This window comes from Zosterops lateralis, assembly GCF_965231275.1.
Source record: "Zosterops lateralis genome assembly, chromosome: 2".
Taxonomy (NCBI): domain Eukaryota; kingdom Metazoa; phylum Chordata; class Aves; order Passeriformes; family Zosteropidae; genus Zosterops; species Zosterops lateralis.
In genome coordinates, this window is record NC_139763.1 from 90,835,871 (window position 1) to 90,857,323 (window position 21,453).

The 21,453-nt window shown below is 48.8% G+C and overlaps 2 protein-coding genes across 2 annotated transcripts; both read left to right on the top strand.

The window, feature by feature from the left end:
- Window positions 1-6,452: 6,452 nt before the first annotated feature.
- LOC310906487 (C-type lectin domain family 4 member D-like) lies at window positions 6,453-11,225 on the top strand. The gene is made up of 6 exons (XM_083855808.1): window positions 6,453-6,528; window positions 7,434-7,529; window positions 8,857-8,961; window positions 9,286-9,437; window positions 9,666-9,787; window positions 10,524-11,225. The coding sequence occupies exons 1-6, from the start codon at window positions 6,489-6,491 to the stop codon at window positions 10,669-10,671; spliced, it is 663 nt and encodes a 220-aa protein (XP_083711934.1). The 5' UTR covers window positions 6,453-6,488; the 3' UTR covers window positions 10,672-11,225.
- A 4,076-nt stretch (window positions 11,226-15,301) lies between these two features.
- Window positions 15,302-20,709, top strand: LOC310906488 (C-type lectin domain family 4 member D-like; the record flags this gene model as incomplete). The annotated part of the gene is made up of 6 exons (XM_083855809.1): window positions 15,302-15,341; window positions 17,034-17,129; window positions 18,458-18,562; window positions 18,887-19,038; window positions 19,266-19,387; window positions 20,125-20,709. 6 exons carry the CDS (start codon window positions 15,302-15,304, stop codon window positions 20,270-20,272), a joined length of 663 nt encoding a protein of 220 aa, XP_083711935.1. The 3' UTR covers window positions 20,273-20,709.
- Between the last annotated feature and the right edge of the window lie 744 nt (window positions 20,710-21,453).

Sequence of the window (21,453 nt, forward strand, 5' to 3'; positions counted from 1 at the left end):
TAGGCAACATTCAACCTTAGAACAAATAGCCAGAGAAGGTAACTCTCAAACCCAACGATCAGACAAATATCCCAGAGGCTGCGCTTTTAGTTATTTCCATAGCTGCAGAAACATCACTTCACCTTACTCCAGATGATTCAGTTCCAACTCAAAGCTTTACTGCCATCAGGCAAGGGGTTGATGACAGCTTTATCAAATTTATTGACTGTCTAAGGTAGCCCTTGAGAAGCAAATAGAAAGGAAAGAAGCAAGAAAAGGGATGTTAACAAAGTTGACTCTTAAGAATGCCAACACAGAAAACAAAACAATATTGTGGTCTTTGCCCCTTGAACCTGAGCCCACCATTGATCAGATGGTAGAAGCATGTGTTAAACATTCCTCTACAGAAAACATGGTGGCTCAGGCTGTTGCTAAAGGTATAGCTGAAGGAGTTTCAGGTGCATTTGCTGTAGCAGCAACCAAAGAAAATCAAAGGTGCTTTAACTTTGGTGCTTTAACTTAACAAAGGTAGTGAAATTGGACATTTTATAAAGGATTGCCCAGAACACTTGCCTGGGATTCAAGACAATAGGCATGACCATCAGTGGCTGGGTGCCAACCCCAATGCAGGATGGCAGCAGGACAGCCTTGCATGATGACACCAAATGCTTGGCTGTCCCATTTTGCTCGTCCCATCAGTACCTCGAGCAAGGGGAAAAATGATCAGTTTCCCCACGGGCCCCAGATTCCATCTCCCAAGGTGCCCATTGAAATGAAACAGACCCATTTTACACTGAGGTACAGGTGGGAACCCACCATCAATTGGTAAGCAATCTATCTGGTCAATTTGAAAAAGATGGAGTTTATAAAATTCTGATGGGGAAACGCACTGCCACTAATGGTCCATTCAATATCCTCCTTACTGCAGACCCCCTTAACAAGCCCTCAGAAATTTCTGTTTTCCCAGAAGTTATTACCCCTGAACCCAGGAAAGAAATCTTTATTTCTGTCTATTGTGTCGGTCCTCAATATTTTCTACCAGCAGGTATCCCCTGTGCTCAAGCCCTTTTATTGCCCAAAGACTTGCCTCAACAAGTGCCTCCAGACCTGACTGTCACATGAGTCCAGTGGATGGGGGCAAACAAACCTGTTGTAAAACGTAACTTGTTCTCAAAAGAGAAAAGGATATGGAGGTTCTGTATGCTGGACACAGGGGTGGACATGGCCATTATCACCCTCTCCGAGTGGCCAGCAGACTGAGAATTAGAACCAGTTTCTGGACTTATACCAGGCATCAGGAGAGTGGTGACCTTGCGGAGGTCCAAAAAGAACATCGTCATCGGAGGGCCAAAAGGAAAAATGGCAACTGTGAGGCCTTTTGTCATGAGGGTTCTGATCACGTTGTGAGGCTGGGACGTGCTAGTGTAATGGGGAGCCTCCTTGCAGATCAGCTGCTGGGATTTCTAGTCAGAGCCACCAAGGAGCGCACAATTGACACCATACGACTCAGCTGGAAACAAGACCATCCAGTTTGGGTTGACCAGTTGCCTCTTCCAGAAGAGAAACTGCATGCCCTAGAAGCAGCTTTCCAAAGAACATATCATTCTGACAAACAGCCCATGGAACACCCCAGATTTTGTAATCAAGAAACCGGGAAAAGACAAATGGAGGCTCCTCCAAGATTTGCGCAAAGTGAATGATGTAATTGAGGAGTTCAGCCTTTTACGATCAGGAATGCCCTCACCAGCCATGTTTCCCAGACATTGGCCACTGGCCAACATTGACATTAAAGATTGTTTCTTTAATATGCCATTACACCCCCACCATGCCCCCTGCATTGCCTTCTCTGTTCCCTCATTAAACCGCCAGGCCCCTTTTCGTCATTACCACTGGCTGGTCCTGCCTCAGGGCATGAGGAACAGCCCAACCATATGTCAGTGGTCCATCACACAACTTTTGTAACCAATTCGAGAACAATTTCCGGACTTTTACATTTTGTACTAGATGGATGATAACCTTGTTTGTGCTGAGAATTCTACCAATGTAGACTGTGTCCTGAAGAAGACCATTGGAGCAATTGAGAGCGCTGGCTTCGAAATCTGAGAGGACAAGATTCAGCTTTCTGCTGTTAAAATTTGTTTATACCAGGTTTGAGTGTTATTCAGTCTGTTATTATGGCTTTTACTGGTCAGTTGTTCAGTGTTCTCTTTTTTATGCATTCTGATACCCATGGGTTGTGGCCGTACAGGCTGTGCAGTACGCAGAACTGTTTGGGCTTTTCTGTGTTTTCTAGGAGTTCTTTAGGCCTCTTGATATCTTTGAGCTTGAGTGGAAGGTGGAAGTTTTTGGGGACCTTAGTCCAAGTGGTGGATGGACTCTATGTCTTTTTTCTTTGTGGAATGGTGTTGTCCATCCTTGCTGTGGGATGCTGTGTGTCTTCTCAGCTTTGGATTGGGTTTGTCAGTGCAGTCTCTTTTTGTTTCCATCCTGTTTTTCAGATTCCAACTCATTTGGTGAAGGAGCTCATAATTTTACTTCCCTTTTTGTTTCATTTTACAGTTATAAACATCTGAATCTTTGGAATATATTACCTCAAACTTTTCAGATAGTTGCAACTGATATATATTTTAGGAGAGGGAGTTAGGAAGTCACAGACCTCAGCCCTGATAAGTCACAGCTGTGTTATGAGAATGATAAAAGAAAGGGTTAGCTAATCAGAGGAAGATCCTGAGGAAGAAGGAATTGAAGGTATTGCAGGGGCAGTTTGGGAAGACTAGAGGACTGACCAAATGGGAGAGACACTGCTGTGAGAATGCGGAAGATCAAGAATGGGACATCCCACTATGATTAATATGATCAAAGTGAGCTGTTTATTGCAAAACTATACTCTCTTTTATACAGTTTTTACCCTTAATCACGCGTTACATGCTACTTCACAATTGGTTGCACTTTAGAAGTACACGTTAGCCTTTTAGCCCTTATTAGTTGATTGTTCTTGCATACACAGCAGATTACACAGTCTTTTTCTGGTTCTCATCTAGTTTTCACATCCTGGAGTTGTTTTACCGTCTTTTATTTTACCTTGTACGTGACTTCTGCATCTTGTTCTGCTTCGTACGTGACTTCTGCATCTTTTGTTCTTCCTTGTACATGACTTTTGCTGCCCTTAACATGGTTACAGGCCTGTTCTTGCAGATAAACTGGATTGGTCACATGTCCCCATTTTTGGAAGAACTCATCTTCTACATGAGGAATCTGCTATGAGATCAGTCTGGGTCTGTAGTGGGACCCTGTAGTAGGACTTTTGCAGTCATAGTGAAGAGCTAGGTAAAGGCTACAGTCAGAAGTAGCAAGGAAATACCATATTCTACTGTCATAGTCCTACTAGAATACAGTCATGTTCTAGTAAGAAATAACCAGCAGTCAGAGTCTGCAAAAGGAACCCTACAGTGGGAGTTTACTGCAGTCAAAAGTCAGTGAATAGTCAGGATCAGGATGGCTGAATTATAGAAAAGAATAAACCAGAACCTTTTCACATTTTTGGACAAGAGTCTGTAGTTTGACCATTTCTATCTCAAACGTGAGGTCTGAATACTAATTGTATGGTGTGAACTTACTGATATGATGATAGGCATTATTCATAAGTTGATATTATTGTGTTATAGCCAGCTTCTTAGAAAACACATGTTGTTTCAAGATTTTATTTATTTTTTTCTTTAATTGCCTTAAGTATTTCATAACTGCTATTGTTAAGGATCTTGTTTTAAAAATGTGTTAAATTGTTCTCTAGCTGCTTATGCTAGTTTCTCCACTAGCTCAGTGGTTTGACCAAGTGCTGTCTCATAATTTTTAAGCATTTTTCAGTGTTCCAAGAAACGATATCTGGACTTCGTTGAAAACCTCCTTTGACCTGACAATACTGTGTTCTTGTTACAGAAGCACTATGACAGTTTGCTGTGTTTAAGGCATCCCTATCCTGAGTGAATTTCAGAGGAGACCAGTTATTAGATGGTTCAGTTAGGCTTTCACACTAAGATTTTTAAGGGCCTGTTTTGAAATATGTCTAGGGAATTCTCTTCCAGTTAGAGCTCAGGCAGTGGCCAGGCTTAGCTCTATGTGGATGGGAAATTTGCCAACACACCCAGGTGTTTTCTGCCTTAAAACAATATTCAGGTCGCCTTGACTTGGCAAATTGACCCTATGGATATGACAGCTGGACCTATCTTTGACAAGAGCTTGGAGAATCATTATCCAGAGAATGATTGTCCAAATCTTCACTGATTTGTGGTTTATCAGCTGTTGCAGACTCCGGGATGATGGTACAGTATTTCAGAGATTGCTAATTACCTAATTTCACATGTGTGTATTATCTGAAATATTCCTAATTGTTGTACCTGACTTATTCCTGATTGCTGTCAGTTTCTTATTTCACTACATATATCATTTTGTTTTGTTATTCCCTTCATGTTCTTAGCAAGAGCTACGCATGCTGTTTTTCACACAAAAAAACCAAAAACAAACAGAAAAAAAGGGAGGGAATTAGTGCCTTAAGAAGGTTGAATAATGCAAGATGTCCATCAGAACTTTAGACAACAGATGATTTTGAATAATGCAAAAGTCATACCAGAAAGTTGGAAAAAGAGTTATCAAATCTAAATTTCAATTTTGAGCTCATATCACATCTGCAGAGGCTCTATGTGTTCAGATCTACCAAGTTTTGGTTGTAATCTACATGCAGTTAGAAAACAAGTAAATGAAAAAACACATTGTAACCTAGCTGCATGAAGTTTCCCAAAAGAGTTTCCAGGCTTTTAAGTGAAAATCCACTTTATCAATATAGCAAATTTTTTTCAAAATATTTTTTCCAATTGACTCATTTCCTTAAAGAGGTGCATGTGCTTTTATCATCAACAGGTGATCTATAGGTAGTCATCTATTCATTTGATCAGATATCAATTGCTGCTGAGAAAATGAGGCCCAGTGAGAAGAGAAATGACCTGACCACCAGCCAACCTTCATAGCCACAAAAGAGCAAAAGTAGGACTGCCAGAGCAGGGCTGTGTCTGGAGAATTACTGAGGAACTTGTCAACAAAAGCCTTATGTCATCATGATGGTATAGTGTTCCTACTAACCTTCTTCAGCCTGTTCCAGGCTCCCAAAAAGACATTCAGTGATGTCAAAGATCAACATTTTCAGCTAATGGACTTTCTCCTGTCTCAACTATTTGGGCTTTAAAACAATGGTCATTTATCTCAATTTCCCCTAGAGACACTGGACTTTATTTTTCTCATACTGCAAGACTCTGTGACATAATTTGATTTAATAAGTTTTGCTGATTGTGATCAGTTTTTTATGTATCTTGTGCCGTATTTAATAGATAATTGGTAACAGCCTTAATAAGATGCAAATTGTTTTAACATCAGAATATATGAGCTTTTTTAAATTAATAAAAAAGGAGAGATGTTGTGACAGGCGGATGAATTATAAAAGAAAGACCCCATAAAATCAGGCCAGCTCTATTCAAATTAATAGCTAGCCTGTCATCTCTTCTAACTGTAGGTAAGCAATTTGCAAATTCCCATGCAAAAACAATCTTGGTAGGAAAAGTTCCTTAACACAACCACCTATTCTTCGGTTGAAAAAGAAATGCATCTGTGTAAACAATAAGATCTGTTCCATGAGAACCTATAAAGAAAAAATGTAAACAATGTAAATCTTAGCATGTACACACAAATCACCTTCTGACCAAAAAATGAAGTAGTAAGAAAACTACCAGCCAATAGGTGTTGCACACCTGTGAAAAACTGTATAAAATAAGTGATGTTAATAAAAAATTGGTTTTACCCCATGAAGGAAATGGAGTCACAGAGAACTTATTGCAATAATATTGAACACCTTTGCTCAAAGCCCCAGCCTGCCTACCAGTGGAATTCAATCAAAACAATGTTGGTAAATTCTCCGTTGTGCTCTGGATTTCTGGGCTCAGGATGCACATGGGCACTGCCCAGACTGAGTCACAGATCTCCTTTCCTGTCATTTTTGCCTCCCTTTTGCAGGCTGTGCTCTCTGGGTTTAGCCCTTTGCTAGTAAATGCCAAATAGACCTGCCCCTGTATGTGTTTTCACACACATGGACCCTCAGCAGGAAAGAGCAGGTACCAGAGAGGGAAGGCCATGGATGACCTATGAAACTGCCTGAGGCTGTGCAGAGGGACACTGTTTGAGCTGCAGGGATGCTCCCCTTCATCTGTTTTCATTTGCCTTGCTGAGTTTCTGAGCTGCCATGAGAACTGTGTGAAATGTCGTGTCAAGGTAATCATGGAAGTTCCTCAATCCCCATGTGCTGTGGTGTGTACACAGGATATGGCTTTGTCAGAACATCAGATTAGAGCCTGTGAAGGCCCCTCACCAGTGTGGGAGGTGCCTTGTGCAGGAGGAAGGTTGTGTTTGTGTGTCTGTGGCCACGCTGGTAACGGGCACCCTTGGAGAAGAGTGATCTTCTTGTACGGATGATGGATGACCAAAGGAGAGTCAGTCCTGGAACTGCAGGTAACCCCCAAACCTTCTTTCCTTTCTGTCCTCCTGTTCAAGGAGCTGGGGGAAACACAGGGCTGGCATGGATCCTGGGCATGGTGTGGTGGCCTCCTACCAGGACATGGGGCTTAGGACAGGAGCAAAGCAAGAGATGAGGGAAGTGGACAGTGGCCAGGCTGACAGAATGACCTTTTTCCTAGAGCCAGGGGGAATGGAAGTCCAGGCAGACCATGCCCTGCTATTCCCTTCAGTGGTTTGTGTGTAAACAGTGGGGCTGAAGGCTGCTGTCCTTCTGTCATTCCCCTGGTGCAGCTCTCTGCATCACACTCAGCACAAGTCCCTGCTCCCATCTCTGGTGTCTCGAAGGACAACCCAGCCTGGGCTCCCCCAAGAGTTCCCAAGTGCCTTTTCCCCTGTGGAAGCAATCCCTTCTGTGTGTCTGGCTGTGCACAGCCTCAGCTGGGCTGTCACTCCTTTGGGGGACTGTGCCATTGCAGAAAGGGGCTCAGGGCACAGAGGCAAAATACAGGGAGTGAGGGAAAGAAGCTCTAAAGAGAGAGGAAGAGCAGGGAGATCCAGAAAGAGCATTCAGGGACAGACAGGAGTAATGGAAGGCAACAAGGAAGATGTGTTGAGGAGAAAGGAGGTCTGACAGGACAAAGAGGGAGGGAGGTTTGGGCAGAAGACAGGCAGGCAAGCAGGGAAGTAATAAAGCAGCCTCAGGGCAGGCCCTGTGTTACTGCACTCTGTGGGTCTGAGCCCCTGCTAGTGACAGGCAGCAGGACCTGCTTCCAGCACCTCTGGGGCTCCCTAATCCTTGCAACAAGGGACCAGCAGGGTGTTGGGGTACAGAGCCCCCTGGGTTATCCCATCCCCAACTCTGGGCTGGGAAATGCTCACTCTTGTTTTGTGTTTTTCAGCCCCAGCAGAAAAGAGAAGCTGCCCCTGGCTCAACATCTGGCTCTTCCTCATTATTGCCCTTGCAATCAAAGCTGCATTTATGACCATCTGCCTTGGTGAGTTCCAGCGTCTCTCAATACCTTTAGGATGAAGGGCTCCGGTGACTGCCTTTGGTCAGGTGGAAATCCCATATCCTTGTCCCTCTGCCAGCAGGCAAATGCCCTTCACCAAAACACAGGTCAGGGATCCTTCTGAAGCAGGCTCATGTTCTGTGAGACTGTATCTGTAGCTTTTAATCCACCATTTGAGTCTCTGGGCAGAAGGCAGGTCTCTTGGCTAAGCTGGCTGTGCAAGGAGCTGCCTGTGGTGGCAGCAAGGCTGTCAGAGCAGTTTGCTCTCAGTCTCTCAGTCTGCAGGAGCTCAGAGCTTGGACAACCCTGCTCTGATGGAAGTGTTTCCAGAGGACCGGGAGCCAATGATTTCCTCTCCTGCTTCCTCAGGAAGGCTGAGCCACTGACAGTGTCTTTCAGCAAACAGAGCTTTCATGGCTGACTGAGAAAGACACTGACCCCTTTTGATCCCTGCAGGGATGAACAGTTCCACAGCAGCTCAAATCCCTCCGCTGAATTAAACCAAGAGTCATCTCTCTTCCCATCCTTTCTCTTTGTGTAGGGAGAAGGTCACCTTTATTGGCAATGGGGGTGCTCAGCCAGGCACTGCCCTTGCCCATCTCCTCTGAGCCTTCCTCCATTACAGCAATTCACTAACCAGGCACTGGAGCCACTATGAGTGCTCTGCTCAGAAGTAAAAAGATTTCCAAATTAAATGATCAATGAAAATAGACATCTGGATTGTCAAGCACACCCTGATCAGCTTCTAATCCATACTCCTGAGTGTCTGAGTTACTAGTTAGTCCTTAGGATTGTGGCTGGGGCCTGTCACAAACAATGCATTATTCCCCACAAACTGGGAGCTGGAATGTCCCAAGAGTTTATGCTGCACCCTAGTTTCAGCAGCTCCAGCTGTATGGGATTACCTTCCCCTGGACTGTGTGTTGCTGATGGAACAGGCCCAGCTGATGGGGACTCCTCCAAATGCCTGGTGATGTGGAGTTTAGGAAGAGCCCCCCTGTGCCAGTGGGAGGCTGCTCTGTAGACTGGCAGCTGGGCTGTAGGTGTGTGCAGGGCAGAGTGCAGATTGCCTGGCTGGGATCAATCCTGCCCTGTGTGCCATGTGCTTCCAGGGCTCCTTCTGCTGTAGGACTTGGAAGAGGGTCTCCTTCTGCCTGGGAAGGAGCTGTGCCCCTGCTTTGGGCCAGGAGAGGTGACAGCTGGGACAGTGCTGGGTGGGGAAATGGTGGAAGGAGAGTCAAGGGGCCAGAGATGCTGTGTGGGGAGCTGGGAGGAAAGGGGTAATCCTGCTGCCTTTCCTCTCCCTTGGCAGTGGTTCCCTTCCGCCACTGCAGTGACCAGCCCACAGCCCTGCAGCAGCAGCAGCAGCAGCAGTTCTCCAGGTGGGAGTGTGACTCAGTGGATCCACAAGGGACAGGTCAGTACTGGCAATGTCCCCTCTTCCCTGGGCTAAAGGCCTCAAGGGGGCTGTACCAGGACCAGTCAAACCCCATCACCCAAAGAACTTTCACCAGACCTGAGATCCCCTTCCAAGGATTACCACAGCTCAGGGTACACAAAGCTCACTGGTCATACCCCAAAACAGTGGGGAAAAAAGTCTGTACTATCCCTGTCTTTTCAAGCACATTCTCTCAGGAAAAGGCACTAAGGAGGACATGAGCACTGCCCCTGGAAATATGGGATCTTTGCAGTCACCATCTCTTGTTAGTGGCCTTCATCTCTCTGTTCTCTCCCTGCACAGACCGAGGCTGGACGTGCTGCCCAAAGAGCTGGAGAAGGTTTCAAAGAAGCTGCTATTTCCTCTCCCTTGATATGATGAACTGGGCTGAGAGTGAGCAGAACTGCACTGGGATGGGCTCCCAGCTGGTGGTGATCAACAGCAAGGCAGAGCAGGTGGGTGCTCAGGGCTGAGAGAGGGACCCAGCAGGCAGAGACACAGGGCTGGGCCCTGGAGGGGACTCTGAGCCCCTCCTGGTCCTGCAGGGAGGGGGAATGTCCTGTCTGCACCTCTGCAGCACCAGCCCCTCCCTCTGCCACCAGCCCCAACCCCACAGGGACTTCCGTTGCCTCCCTGTGCTCAGTCCTGCCCCTCATGGATGTTGCACTCTCTCTGATTGCCAGGTTTTCCTCTCTGAGCAAATAAAAAAACCTCCTAAAAGAGACAATTTCTACATTGGTCTGTTTGCAGAGAAGGTGGGCCAGTGGCAGTGGGTGGACAAGACTCCATATAATGGGACAGCAGCGTGAGTATCTCTGGATGAAGAGGGTTTGATGTGACTCCTGGTTAGGAAAGAAAGTAGGAGAGATGTGAGAAGTTCAGCTGGTTCATGAGAGGGGGCTGTCACCCAATCTGTGAGAGATTGCTTCCTTGTGAGAGATGAAAGATACAGCAGGAGAGGGCTGTGTAGGACACCAGGTTCACATGGCCCCATCTGTGCTGGTTATTGGTTATGAATTAACTCCCTGTGACTTGGAAGTCAATGATGGAGGCACAGAAAAAGCTTCAACTTGCTGGCAGCAAGAGCCCTTCATAACCCTGATGGACCAGCCTAGCCTGACCTCCATTCACTGCCCTTGTATGCACAAAATGGCCTCTGGTGAACTGCAGGGAAGGAGATGGGGCACAGGGAGAGAGCACCAGGACTGTCCTTGCTGTGTCTTCTTCTGGAGAACACACTTGCCCTGGAGGCCAACACGGGCCTCTGCTGGGTGTGAGGTGCATGGGGTGAGTGCTGGTGATCAGGTCTCCAGCAGGATGGAGCAGGGCCTGTTGTGCTGGAAGGCTGCGGGAGGGAGTCAGGTTTCCATGTGACACTGGTGCCAGTGGGATGTGGAGTGGGAGCAAGGGCACTGCCTCTGTCCATCAATCAGCATTGGGAATTTCTGTCTCTTCCCTTCAAGTCTTGCATCCTGCTGTGTTCTTTTCCAGCAGTGGTATTTGGGAGATGCTGGGGAGTAACAAGCCTGTCTCTGTCCCAGGTTCTGGCGAGGAAGAGAACCAAATTATCTCTATGGTGAAAACTGCACTGTAATGCACGTGGTTGAACAAAGTCTCAGCAACTGGAATGACGTCAGATCACATTTGGAGCATCATCGGATTTGTGAAGCTGCAGCAGTCACTGTGTGATGGAAATATCCCTGTCCTGAGTCAAGCTGGGAGCTGAGCAGTGACCTGGGAACTGGGCTGGCTGGGCTGGGAGGGGTGGGGAGCCCTGACACATCTTCACTGTGTGGGGTGGGACCATGTGTGTGGAAATGAAATGAGCTTTGTCCAGCATTCCCAGTGCATGTGGTGGCTCAGGGAACACAGGAAGGCTCTGGCTCATCAAAGCAGGTCCTGTGTTCCTGTGTCCTCTTCTCTCTGACTGGGTCCAGGAGCCTCTGGCTGGAAAGAGATGGACTTGTCCAGGAGGAAGACACAGGAATGGAAGACAGATATCCAGAGATTCAATGTCCTTTGTCTCCTTGGGCAGAGCTGTTTGCTGTTTGTTGAGTCACACACAAAATGTCCCCTAGCTGTACTGGTTTTGCTGAACAAATTCTGAAAACTTAGACAAGAGAAAATACAACATTACACCAATAGGAAAGAAAAAAAAAAAAACCAAAACTGTGCTCTGTGTGCATTTCTCTCTTTCCTTTTGCATCCCTAAACTGTGGTTGTATAATCTGCAAATCATGCAATGGTTTGTGTATGGAACCATTTATGGATAGTCTAGTTTCAAGCCCCCTTGGTCATAGGCATGGACACCTTCCACTAGACTAGGTTGTTCACATCCCATCCAGGCAGGCCTTGAACATTTCAGGGATGGCACGTGGCTCCTATGGGCAACTGATTCCAGTGCTTCACCTACCTCACAGTAATGTATTCCTTCCTAATACTTAATTGAAACCTGCCCTCTGTCAGTTTAAAGCCATTCCCCTTTGTCCTATCTCTACATTCTTGTGTAAGTCTCTCTCAACACAGCTATTTTCCCTGCTGTTGTATTGACCCTTGTAGGGATTTGACTTCATTCCACAGGACACAATCAATAACACAAGCAGATGTGAAGAAGTGTCCCAGGCAGCTGTGAGAAAGCATCACAGACATCATCAGCAGACTCGTTGTGGTATCAAGGAACTGGAGCAATGCAATGCTTCAAATATCCTCCCTTCTCTTTCCTGGTGTCCCAGTCCTCTCCAGCTTCACAGTGCAGATGTGTATCTGATGCAGAACTAATTCCTTCTCTGATGCCACTTGAGTTAATGTTCCTTGGTGTCCCAGGGTGGGAACATGACCACTATGCTCTTCTCAGCCTCTTTGCAGCTGAGATGCTTCTCCCCTCTTCCATTGCTTTTTTCCCTGTTTCAAGTCTCACCTTTCCTCACAACTCCTACTTCACCTACTTCTTTACACCATTTTTCTCTCTGCCTCAGCCTCCTTCCATTCACTGTTGGTTCTTTGTAAGCCCAGTGCTCTGGCTGTGAGCACAACAGCACAATTTCCTTCTGTCCCCCTAAGTCACACATGTAGACCCAGAGTCAATGTGCCTCCCCTGGAGACCCACTGCCAGACAGGTCTTCTGTTTTAGGGAGTTTCTTGGGTATCAAGCTCGTCCCTGCAAAGCAGCATTCTAACCACTTCCCTCAGAGTTTCTTTTTGTAAGTATTATTTTCATTTTCACGGTGACTTACTTCTCCACTGTATATTTGCCCACATCTGCCTTCCAAGGATTTAGTCTTTTCTGGTTTTGAGTTAATTTCTCTAGATCCCAGATCACTTGTCGTCCCGGCTTGTCTCCTGGTCTCTTGGCTTGTCCCTTCAAGTTTTCATGGTAATTTCTGCTCTTTGACCGGCTGTTAACTTTTCCTCCCCATAAGGCTGTCCTTGCCTTAGTGGAATGAAACAGTCCATGCTTTGCCTCCTTCTGAACACATCCTGAAAAACAGGATAGGGAGCAAAAGAAATGCAATGGTGCTCCAACTTGGTGATCCAACTGTGTCCTCTCACTTCATAGAATGGCTCTCCATCTTCCGTGAGAGTTCTTCCTGCACAGGAGACCTGGGGTGAGACTTTCTTCCTGAAACATGCAGGAGATGATCCTTCACAGAGCTGGCTCCTGCCTGGCCTACCATGCTGTCATTTCAAGAAAGGGTAGTAGTGCCAGCACATCCTCCTGGCCCTGCAACAGAGGGCCTCTCCATCTGTAGCCTAAAAACTGTGCTCTGCAGTGCACAGCTTCTCCCAACACCAGCCTGGGATGCTGGCCTTGGGTCTGCCCTGAGACCTCCTTGGGACTTCCTTGTCCAGGGACTTTACCACCATTCCCACGGGTTTCTGGCTTTTGCCATGCAGGACTCCTCTTTAGGCCTCCCCTCTGCAAGAACTCTTAGCACACAAGCAGGACAAGGAACACATTTCCTCTCTCCCCTCCTCCAGACAAGAGCCATCCCAGCACAGGAAGGTTATGCCTGCACTGGAGAAGCCCAGCTGGAGGTGCATAGCCCCTGAAGGACAGAGCTGACCAGCAGCTTCCTCTCCTGGGTGTCCACTCCTGGGCTCAGCCTGCAGTCAGCAGCAGCCCCTGCTGGGTCTGGACACGGCCCCCTTGCCTGGGCTGTAGGAAGAAGGCAGGATTCCATGTAGGATTGCTGCCCTAGGCACAGAGCAGGAGGAGAACAAGGGTGATTCATCCTGGGAGTTTGGGATGAATTAAGATCTGGAAGAGTCTCTGTCCATGTCCCTCGGAGGCCTGAAACCCCAGGTCCTGGAGCTCATCACTCCCTGCAAGGCTTGACAACATCCTGATGACCAACATCTCCGAATCACTGCAGAAAAAGTGGACCTGAGCCTCTACATCCCCATCAGTTCTGCCTCATGGGTGAGAGTGAGAGCCACCAGAGTCCATCTCATCCTTGAGTCCTCCACAACCACTCTCAGGAATCTCCATGATGAGGAACCTCCAGCGTTCTCCTGGATTGTTTCTACTTTAGTGCTGAAGACACATCTCAGAAACTGCAGCACAAGTTGCAGAGCCTGACAGCTGCCTCTGTGTGCTGCCCTCACACACTGCTGGGGCTCAGGGCTCTGGGGCTGCTTTCCAGGCTGTGGGAGGGCAAAGCAACCAGGCACAGAGGGAACAACTTGCTCTGGCATTCATTCTCTATTCCTGGATTGTCCCTGCTGCTGGCACTTCTCCTGTGTTTTCTGCCTTCCGCTTTGTTAGGATTTCCTTACAGGCTACTTGCCTTTATGTCATTGCTGCAGAAAAGTCTTGCCCTGCAAATCATTTGGAATTCAAGGAAACTGGAGAGCAGGACTGTTCAGGGGATTCAGGTTGATGGAGAAACTGCCATCAACCACTGGGAATGGGACAACTTCCTCCACCAAGTTAATTTCTGAACAAAAGCACACTTGCTGTTCTTTGTACCTGGAACCCTCTCCAGCCTCACCCATTGCACTCCAGGTTGGTCAGATGGCCTGGACAGCAGCAAGTGATAAAAAGCTCACTCAAGGCACTGAGGGGGGCAGCAGGCCCAGAGCCACAGCTCTGCAGTGTGACAACATCACCCTGTGGTTTGACCTGTGCTGCACAGGCTGCTGGCAGAGGTGTGCATACACACAAACCCCACATCTCCAGTGGGAAGTGTGTGAGACCTGGGGAACCCCTGCTTCCACAAAGGGGATGTGTTCTTGCAGCTGCACTTCATGGGGGGCTGGTGGGAGGCTGGAGCTTGCACAAGTCCTGTGAATGTGTTTTTATGTGGGCTGAGACCTTGTGAACATTAGTTGACACAAAGCTGTTTAGAAATGTAGGATCTGACCCTGCCTGCAGCCTGTTGCGCACAAAATGACAGAATCACAGGATCTCTTCTACACTGAGCTTAGGCTTGTCCTCACTTGAAAGCACTTCTGTGCCCTGATCTGCTGCTGCTTCAGCTGCAATGCCTGTGCTATTGCTATGAGCTCTCTCACTCCTGTGTCTCTGCATCCATGCATTCCTCTCCACAGGGAAAAACCCTGTGATGGAACAGGACCAAAGGCTGTGTTCCCATCTCTGTTCCACCTCTGTCTGCAGCTTTTGCAGTCACAACTAAGTGAGACTTCATGATCTGTCCTGCACACAGACTCTGGCACTGCCCAGTGATCCTTTTGCCCCCCAATACCTCGTATTGAATCCCTTTGCTCAAAGTCCCAGCCTGCCTACCAATGGAATTCAATCAAAACAATGTTGGTAAATTCTCTGTTGTGCTCCGGATTTCTGGGCTCAGGATGTACATGGGCACTGCTCAGACTGAGTCACAGATCTCCTTTCCTGTCATTTTTGCCTCCCTTTTGCAGGCTGTGCTCTCTGGGTTTAGCCCTTTGCTAGTAAATGCCAAATAGATCTGCCCCTGTATGAATTTTCACACACATGGACCCTGAGCAGGAAAGAGCAGGCACCAGAGAGGGAAGGCCATGGATGACCTATGAAACTGCCTGAGGCTGTGCAGAGGGACACTGTTTGAGCTGCAGAGATGCTCCCCTTCATCTGTTTTCATTTGCCTCAGTGCAATAAGTCTTGGGTGAAATGTCATGTTCAAGTTAAGATGGAAGTTCCTCAAACTCCTGGTGCTATGGGGTACACCCAGGATATGGCTTTGTCAGAACATCAGATTAGAGCCTGTGAAGGCCCCTCACCAGTGTGGGAGGTGCCCTGTGCAGGAGGAAGGCTGTGTCTGTGTGTCTGTGGCCACGCTGGTAACGGGCACCCTTGGAGAAGAGTGATCTTCTTGTACGGATGATGAATGTCCAAAGGAGAGTCAGTCCTGGAACTGCAGGTAACCCACAAACCTTGTTTCCTTTCTGTCCTCCTGTTCAAGGAGCTGGGTGAAAGACAGGGCTGGCATGGATCCTGGGCATGGTGCGGTGGCCTCCTACCAGGATATGGGGCATAGGACAGGAGCAAAGCAAGAGATGAGGGAAGTGGGCAGTGGCCAGGCTGACAGAATGACCTTTTTCCTAGAGCCAGGGGGAATGGAAGTCCAGGCAGACCGTGCCCTGCTATTCCCTTCAGTGGTTTGTGTGTAAACAGTGGGGCTGAAGGCTGCTGTCCTTCTGTCATTCCCCTGGAACAGCTCTCTGCATCACACTGAGCACAAGTCCCTGCTCCCATCTCTGGTGTCTCGAAGGACAACCCAGCCTGGGCTCCCCCAAGAGCTCCCAAGTGCCTTTTCCCCTGTGGAAAGCATCCCCTCTGTGTGTCTGGCTGTGCACAGCCTCAGCTGGGCAGTCACTCCTTTGGGGGACTGTGCCATTGCAGAAAGGGGCTCAGGGCACAGAGGCAAAATACAGGGAGTGAGGGAAAGAAGCTCTAAAGAGAGAGGAAGAGGAGGGAGATCCAGAAAGAGCGTTCAGGGAGAGACAGGGGTAATGGAAGGCAACAAGGAAGATGTGTTGAGGAGAAAGGAGGTCTGACAGGACAACAAGGGAGGGAGGTTTGGGCAGAAGACAAGCAGGTCTTGTGATAAACAGGGATATAAGAAAGCAGCCTGTCTTGGTTTGAAAGACAGGTATCCACTTGGCAGGGGTAGGGCTTCCCTAGAAATGCAGAATTTAAATCCCCTCCCTCTATTTTATTATAATTTAGAAAATTAAAGGGGCTTTCAGACAGAGGTATGGGAATAGGAATAACAGTTTTTTACTTGTATATATAACAAGGCAAACAAACAACAAGTACAGGCATTAATAATAAGCAGAACCAGGAAGCTCAAGGGGCTTTGTTTCACAGAGGCAGGGGCAGTGTGATCTCTTAGAACTCTGAGAGTACCAAGCTGGAATGGTGGAAAATCCCAGGCTGGTGGAAGAGATCAGAAGCTCTGTTGGTGGTACCTAGAACGGTGGATATGTCCGGGCAGGGCAGTGCAGTGCAGGGCCACAGAGTAGCAAAAAGTCTCAAAGCATTGCCGAAGAAAGGGTGGTGGTGGGACAGGGCCGGCCCAGCAGGACAGGGGGAGGCGAGCACAGAATTCCTGTGCCCACAAGCAGATGATGGTAAATTTCCCACTATCAGACCCAGGGGCGACAGTGAACTCATCTTGCAGCAAGCAGCAGCCTGCCCGTCCTCCTCCCAATGCTGAGAGCAAGAAAAGCAAAGCTGCCCCCAGCCCTTTGCTTTTTCTGCCCCAAAACTCACATTTTCTCCCTCTCCCAACTTTTGGCCACCTCTGTTTTGGTCAGCACCCATAAGCACCCAGTTCTTAGTCTCCTAGCAACCTATGGAAGAAAATTCTGTAAGTAAAAAAGGAACAAACCTAACCCCCACCACAGCCTCAGGGCAGGCCCTGTGTTACTGTACTCTGTGGGTCTGAGCCCCTGCTAGTGACAGGCAGCAGGACCTGCTTCCAGCATCTCTGGGGCTCCCCAATCCCTGGAACAAGGGACCAGCAGGGTGTTGGGGTACAGAGCCCCCTGGGTTATCCTGTCCTCAACTCTGGGCTGGGGCAGGCTCACTCTTGCTTTGTGTTTTTCAGCCCCAGCAGAAGAGAGAAGCTGCCCCTGGCTCAACATCTGGCTCTTCCTCATTATTGCTCTTACATTCAAAGCTGCCTTTATGACCATCTGCCTTGGTGAGTTCCAGCGTCTCTCAATACCTTTAGGATGAAGGGCTCAGGTGACTGCCTTTGGTCAGGTGGAAATCCCATATTCTTGTCCCTCTGCCAGCAGGCAAATGCCCTTCACCAAAACACAGGTCAGGGATCCCTTCTGAAGCAGGCTCATGTTCTGTGAGACTGTATCTGTAGCTTTTAATCCACCATTTGAGTCTCTGGGCAGAAGGCAGGTCTCTTGGCTAAGCTGGCTGTGCAAGGAGCTGCCTGTGGTGGCAGCAAGGCTGTCAGAGCAGTTTGCTCTCAGTCCCTCAGTCTGCAGGAGCTCAGAGCTTGGACAACCCTGCTCTGATGGAAGAGTTTCCAGAGGACCGGGAGCCAATGATTTCCTCTCCTGCTTCCTCAGGAAGGCTGAGCCACTGACAGTGTCTCTCAGCAAACAGAGCTTTCATGGCTGACTGAGAAAGACACTGACCCCTTTTGATCCCTGCAGGGATGAACAGTTCCACATCAGCTCAAATCCCTCCACTGAACTAAACCAAGAGTCATCTCTCTTCCCATCCTTTCTCTTTGTGTAGGGAGAAGGTCACCTTTATTGGCAATGGGGGTGCTCAGCCAGGCACTGCCCTTGCCCATCTCCTCTGAGCCTTCCTCCATTACAGCAATTCACTAACCAGGCACTGGAGCCACTATGAGTGCTCTGCTCAGAAGTAAAATGATTTCCAAATTAAATGATCAATGAAAATAGACATCTGGATTGTCAAGCACACCCTGATCAGCTCCTAATCCATACTCCTGAGTGTCTGAGTTACTAGTTAGTCCTTAGGATTGTGGCTGGGGCCTGTCACAAACAATGCATTATTCCCCACAAACTGGGAGCTGGAATGTCCCAAGAGTTTATGCTGCACCCTGGCTTCAGCAGCTCCAGATGTATGGGATTACCTTCCCCTGGACTGTGTGTTGCTGATGGAACAGGCCCAGCTGATGGGGACTCCTCCAAATGCCTGGTGATGTGGAGTTTAGGAAGAGCCCCCCTGTGCCAGTGGGAGGCTGCTCTGTAGACTGGCAGCTGGGCTGTAGGTGTGTGCAGGGCAGAGTGCAGAGTGCCTGGCTGGGATCAATCCTGCCCTGTGTGCCATGTGCTTCCAGGGCTCCTTCTGCTGTGGGACTTGGAAGAGGGTCTCTTTCTGCCTGGGAAGGAGCTGTGCCCCTGCTTTGGGCCAGGAGAGGTGACAGCTGGGACAGTGCTGGGTGGGGAAATGCTGAAAGGAGAGTCAAGGGGCCAGAGATGCTGTGTGGGGAGCTGGGAGGAAAGGGGTAATCCTGCTGCCTTTCCTCTCCCTTGGCAGTGGTTCCCTTCCGCCACTGCAGTGACCAGCCCTCAGCCCTGCAGCAGCAGCAGCAGCAGCAGTTCTCCAGGTGGGAGTGTGACTCAGTGGATCCACAAGGGACAGGTCAGTACTGGCACTGTCCCCTCTTCCCTGGGATAATGGCCTCAAGCAGGCTGTACCAGGACAAGTCAAACCACATCACCCAAAGAACTTTCTCCACACCTGAGATCCCCTTCCAAGGATTACCACAGCTCGGGGTACACAAAGCTCACTGGTCATACCCCAAAACAGTGCGAAGAAAAGTCTGTACTTTCCCTGTCTTTTCAAGCACATTCTCTCAGGAAAAGGCACCAAGGAGCACATGAGCACTGCCCCTGGAAATATGGGATCTTTGCAGTCACCATCTCTTGTTAGTGGCCTTCATCTCTCTGTCCTCTCCCTGCACAGACCGAGGCTGGACGTGCTGCCCAAAGGGCTGGAGAAGGTTTCAAAGAAGCTGCTATTTCCTCTCCCTTGATAAGATGAACTGTGCTGAGAGTGTGAAGAACTGCACTGGGATGGGCTCCCAGCTGGTGGTGATCAACAGCAAGGCAGAGCAGGTGGGTGCTCAGGGCTGAGAGAGGGATCCAGCAGGCAGAGACACAGGGCTGGGCCCTGGAGGGGACTCTGAGCCCCTCCTGGTCCTGCAGGGAGGGGGAATGTCCTGTCTGCACCTCTGCAGCACCAGCCCGTCCCTCTGCCACCAGCCCCACCCCACAGGGCCTCCTGATGCCTCCCTGTTCTCAGTCCTGCCCCTCATGGATGTTACACTCTCTCTGATTGCCAGGTTTTCCTCTCTGAGCAAATAAAACAGTCTCCTGCAAAAGAGAATTTCTACATTGGTCTGTTTGCAGAGAAGGTGGGCCAGTGGCAGTGGGTGGACAAGACTCCATATAATGGGACAGCAGCGTGAGTATCTCTGGATGAAGATTGTTTGATGTGACTCCTGGTTAGGAAAGAAAGTAGGAGAGATGTGACAGGTTCAGCTGGTTCGTGAGAGGGGGCTGTCACCCAATCTGTGAGAGACTGTTTCCTTGTGAGAGATGAAAGATACAGCAGGAGAGGGCTGTGTAGGACACCAGGTTCACATGGCCCCATCTGTGCTGGTTATTGGTTATGAATTAACTCCCTGTGACTTGGAAATCAATGATAGAGGCACAGAAAAAGCTTCAACTCGCTGGCAGCAAGAGCCCTTCAGAACCCTGATGGACCAGCCTAGCCTGACCTCCATTCACTGCCCTTGCCTGCACAAAATGGCCTCTGGTGAACTGCAGGGAAGGAGATGGGGCACAGGGAGAGAGCACCAGGACTGTCCTTGCTGTGTCTTCTTCTGGAGAACACACTTGCCCTGGAGGCCGACACGGGCCTCTGCTGGGTGTGAGGTGCATGGGGTGAGTGCTGGTGATCAGGTCCCCAGGAGGATGGAGCAGGGCCCTGCTGTGCTGGAAGGCTGTAGCAGGGAGGCAGGTTTCCATGTGACACTGGTGCCAGTGGGATGTGGAGTGGGAGCAAGGGCACTGCTTCTGTCCATCAATCAGCAGTGGGAATTTCTGTCTCTTCCCTTCAATTCTTGCATCCTACTATGTTCTTTTCCAGCAGTGGTATATGGGAGATGCTGGGGAGTAACAAGCCTGTCTCTGTCCCAGGTTCTGGCGAGGAGGAGAACCAAGTGATATCCTTGATGAGAACTGCACTGTAATGGGTGCGTTTGAACAGAGTATCAACAACTGGAATGACGTCAGATCAGATCTGGAGCATCATCGGATTTGTGAAGCTGCAGCAGTAACTGTGTGATGGAAATATCCCTGTCCTGAGTCAAGCTGGGAGCTGAGCAGTGACCTGGGACCTGGGCTGGCTGGGCTGGGAGGGGTGGGGAGCCCTGACACGTCTTCACTGTGTGGGGTGGGACCATGTGTGTGGAAATGAAATGAACTTTGTCCAGCATCCCCAGTGCATGTGGTGGCTCAGGGAACACAGGAAGGCTCAGGCTCATCAAAGCAGGTCCTGTGTTCTTGTGTCCTCTTCTCTCTGACTGGGTCCAGGAGCCTCTGGCTGAAAAGAGATGGACTTTTCCAGGAGGAAGACACAGGAATGGAAGACAGATATCCAGAGATTCAATGTCCTTTGTCTCCTTGGGCAGAGCTGTTTGCTGTTCGTTGAGTCACACACAAAATGTCCTCTAGCTGTACTGGTTTTGCTGAACAAATTCTGAAAACTTAGACAAGAGAAAATACAACATTACACCAATGGAGAAAGGCTCTGTGCTGTGTCTCTGTATCTCTTTTTCTCCCATATGTAAGCTGGAGAGGTATAGCCCTAGAAGCATGGAATGGTTTGCGTTGTATGGAACCTTTAAGGATCATGTTTTCAGCCTCTAGGTCTTGAGCAATGCCCCCTTACACTAGACCAGGTTGCTCAAAGCCCCATGCAGCCTGGCCTTGAGCACTTCCAGGGATGACCTACACACAGCTTCTGTGGGCAACCTGTGCCAGTGTCTCACAACCCTTACTGAAAATAATTCTAAATAATTTCTAAACATACCCTCTGTCAGTTTAAAGCCATTCCCCTTTGCCTTATCACTACATGCCCTCGAAAAAAGTCCCTCTCCAGCCTTATTGGAATCCTCTTGAAAGCCTGCTATAAGACCAGCTTGGAATTTCCTATTTCCCATGCTGAACAATCCCAATTCTTTTCGACTGTGCTCCAATCCTCTGTCTCTATCCTTATTGCCTTCATCTTTGTGGCCCTCCCTTTGGACTTGCTGCCATATCCGAAACAATCCACACTGGGCCTTCAGAGCCACCTGGAGTAAAATGTCCTCTTCCTGACCCAGAGCTGAGCCCAGGCTCCCCTGCAGCAGCAGCATTCCTGCAAAGCCCAATCCTCAGTGGTGCCTGTAATGGCATGGCCTGTCCAGGCCACATCATGCTGCAGAAGAGGCTGAAGAGACAGGGCTCCTGCTGCATGTGACATCC